We start from the raw sequence: 2,809 nt of genomic DNA, 5'->3' as shown, positions 1-2,809 counted from the left end.
GAACTTAATTATGTGTTTATAAATAACAAAAAAGAGATTTTTGGTATTATTTTGAATTTAAAATTAGAGTTTTGCTTCACTAATTTACGTTATATAAGTTTACATTAAATGTTTATCAAAGTGAAACTCCAATTTTAATTAAAAAACAATACTACTAAAAATACTTAAAAACTGCATCTAAGTTTTGTAAAAAATGTGAAGAATATATTTTTATAGAAAATCTGAAAATAATTACTTTGCCTTTTAGACTTGTTTGATCATTTGCAGTGCATTCCACTCACACATTCACATGTTAATATGCCATCATATATATAAAAGATTTTCCTTGCATGTTCTTGGCTTTAACCCGTTCGTACTTAAAGGCCCCCACAATTGATTCACTTGCTATCAACCAATGCCTATACCTCTTATGGCTTCTCCAACTCTTCTTGTCTTCCTCCTATTCCTCTCTCTCTTACACCAAGTTGCCTCCAAGGCTGTGATCTTTGAAGGATTCGATGAAAACAGTGAACTCAATCTTCAAGGATCTTCCATCATCAAAACCAGCCGTTTGCTTAAACTCACCAACAGATCAACCAATATTGTAGGCCATGCATTCTATGCCACACCCTTCCAAATGCTTAACAAAAACAACACAAACCCTCCACTCCAACCCTATGCTTATTCCTTCAGCACCAATTTTGTTTTTTCAATTGTGTCCCCAATTTCTGGCTCTGGTGGCTTTGGCCTTGCCTTCACCATAGCACCCTCAACACAGTTTCCTGGGGCTGAGGCTGGCCATTATCTTGGTCTTGTCAACTCCGCCAATGATGGGAATGACTCAAACCACATTTTTGCAGTTGAATTTGACACAGTAAATGGTTACAAAGATGACTCAGACACTGAAGGAAACCATGTTGGGGTCAACATCAATGGCATGGACTCAATCATTACTGAACCAGCTGCATACATTGAAGAGGGCACTGATAATGTAAAGGAAGATTTCAGAATGGCTAAGGTTGATGCTGTCCAAGTTTGGATAGAATATGATGGTGAAAAGAAAACTCTGAATGTAACAATAGCTCCTTTGCCATTACCAAGGCCAAGCAAACCAATTATAATGAATCATAACATTGATCTCTACAATGTTATGGAAGAAAGCATGTATGTTGGTTTCTCAGCATCAACAGGCCAAGAAACAAGCTCTCACTATCTTCTAGGATGGAGTTTTGTAGTGAATGGTGTTGCCCCTCTACTGAACATTTCCAACCTTCCAAAGCCACCACCAAAGGAGAAAGAACCAACCTCATTTCCTTGGGTCAATGTTGCAATTGGCATCTTGTCTGGTTTGACTTTTTGCCTTTTGTGTATTCTGTTTTGCCTAACATGTTATAGGAGATACATGGATTTTGAGGTTCTTGAGGACTGGGAGATGGATTGTCCTCACAGGTTTAGGTACAAAGATCTTCACATAGCCACAAAGGGGTTCATAGAGAGCCAGCTCATTGGAGTTGGAGGCTTTGGTGCTGTGTACAAAGGTGTGTTGCCTTCCACAGGAGCTGAGGTTGCTGTCAAGAGGATTGTGAGAAGCCCTTTTCATGGAATGAGGGAATTTGCAGCTGAGATTGAAAGCTTGGGAAAGTTAAGGCACAAGAATTTGGTGAACCTTCAAGGTTGGTGCAAGAAAAAGAATGATCTACTCTTAGTCTATGATTTCATTCCAAACGGAAGTCTTGATTATGTCCTATATAAACCCAACAACAACAATAACTTTGTTTTGAATTGGGGGCAAAGATTCAACATTCTCAAAGACATCAGTGCTGGACTATTGTACCTGCATGAAGAGTGGGAGCAAGTGGTGATCCATAGAGATGTGAAAACTAGCAACATTTTGATTGATGCACACTTGAATGCACGTTTAGGTGACTTTGGACTTGCAAGGCTCTATAACCATGGTCAAGTGTCACACACAACAAGTGTGGTTGGGACTATTGGTTACATTGCACCAGAGTTAACTCGCACAGGAAAGGCTTGTGCAAACACAGATGTGTATTCATTTGGGGTTGTGCTCCTTGAAGTGGCCACAGGTAAGAGGCCTCTTGATTCGGATCAGTTTTTCTTGGTGGAGTGGGTTATTGAGAATTACCATTTGGGTCAAATTCTTGAGGTGGTTGATCCTAAGCTTGATTCACTTTATGATGAGGAAGAAGTTGAGTTGGTTCTGAAATTGGGTCTACTTTGCACTCAACATAGAGCAGATTATAGACCTTCCATGAAACAAGTCACAAGGTACTTGAACTTTGATGACCCTCTTCCTGATATTGCTGATTGGGGACATGATGTTTCTGGCAGCAGTAGATTGAGTGAAGGTTTCTTAGAAGTCACGTCTTCTATGGGAACTGTTGAAACATTAGGGTATTTGTCTTCCATTAGCATGAGTACTAAGTCCATAGATGCTGGTAGATAGCAAATAATCATATTGTAACATTTTACACTTTAATGTATATTTCTCTCCGTAGTTCTTGTGTAATTCTTTTATTTGTTAATAATCCATTTACAAGTTATATTTAGGGGTGGAATCGATTTAGGTTCAGTTTTATTTTTAAATTAAATTAAATATAGCCTGCACTTGCAGGTGCCATAAACTCATAAACTTTAACAATTAAGAAAGGACGAACAATACATAAAAACATAAGGATGCAAAATAGTTTGCATTTTTAATATAAATATAATCTACATGTGATTGTATCGTGGGAAAGAATATATTCTTATTGCAATTTGGCTAAAAAATTGATTCAAATATTATTTTTGCAGTTTGGTTAACAATATG

The 2,809-nt window shown here is 37.7% G+C and overlaps 1 protein-coding gene across 1 annotated transcript; it reads left to right on the top strand.

The window, feature by feature from the left end:
• The first annotated feature begins 359 nt into the window (after positions 1-359).
• Positions 360-2,558, top strand: LOC114395967 (lectin-domain containing receptor kinase VI.3-like). The gene has a single exon (XM_028357841.1). It carries the CDS (start codon positions 395-397, stop codon positions 2,444-2,446), a length of 2,052 nt encoding a protein of 683 aa, XP_028213642.1. The 5' UTR covers positions 360-394; the 3' UTR covers positions 2,447-2,558.
• Positions 2,559-2,809: the final 251 nt, after the last annotated feature.

This window comes from Glycine soja, chromosome 18 (assembly GCF_004193775.1).
Source record: "Glycine soja cultivar W05 chromosome 18, ASM419377v2, whole genome shotgun sequence".
Lineage (NCBI taxonomy): Eukaryota > Viridiplantae > Streptophyta > Magnoliopsida > Fabales > Fabaceae > Glycine > Glycine soja.
The sequence above is the reverse complement of the archived record's forward strand: the minus strand, read 5'-3'. Positions and strand labels throughout refer to the sequence as shown.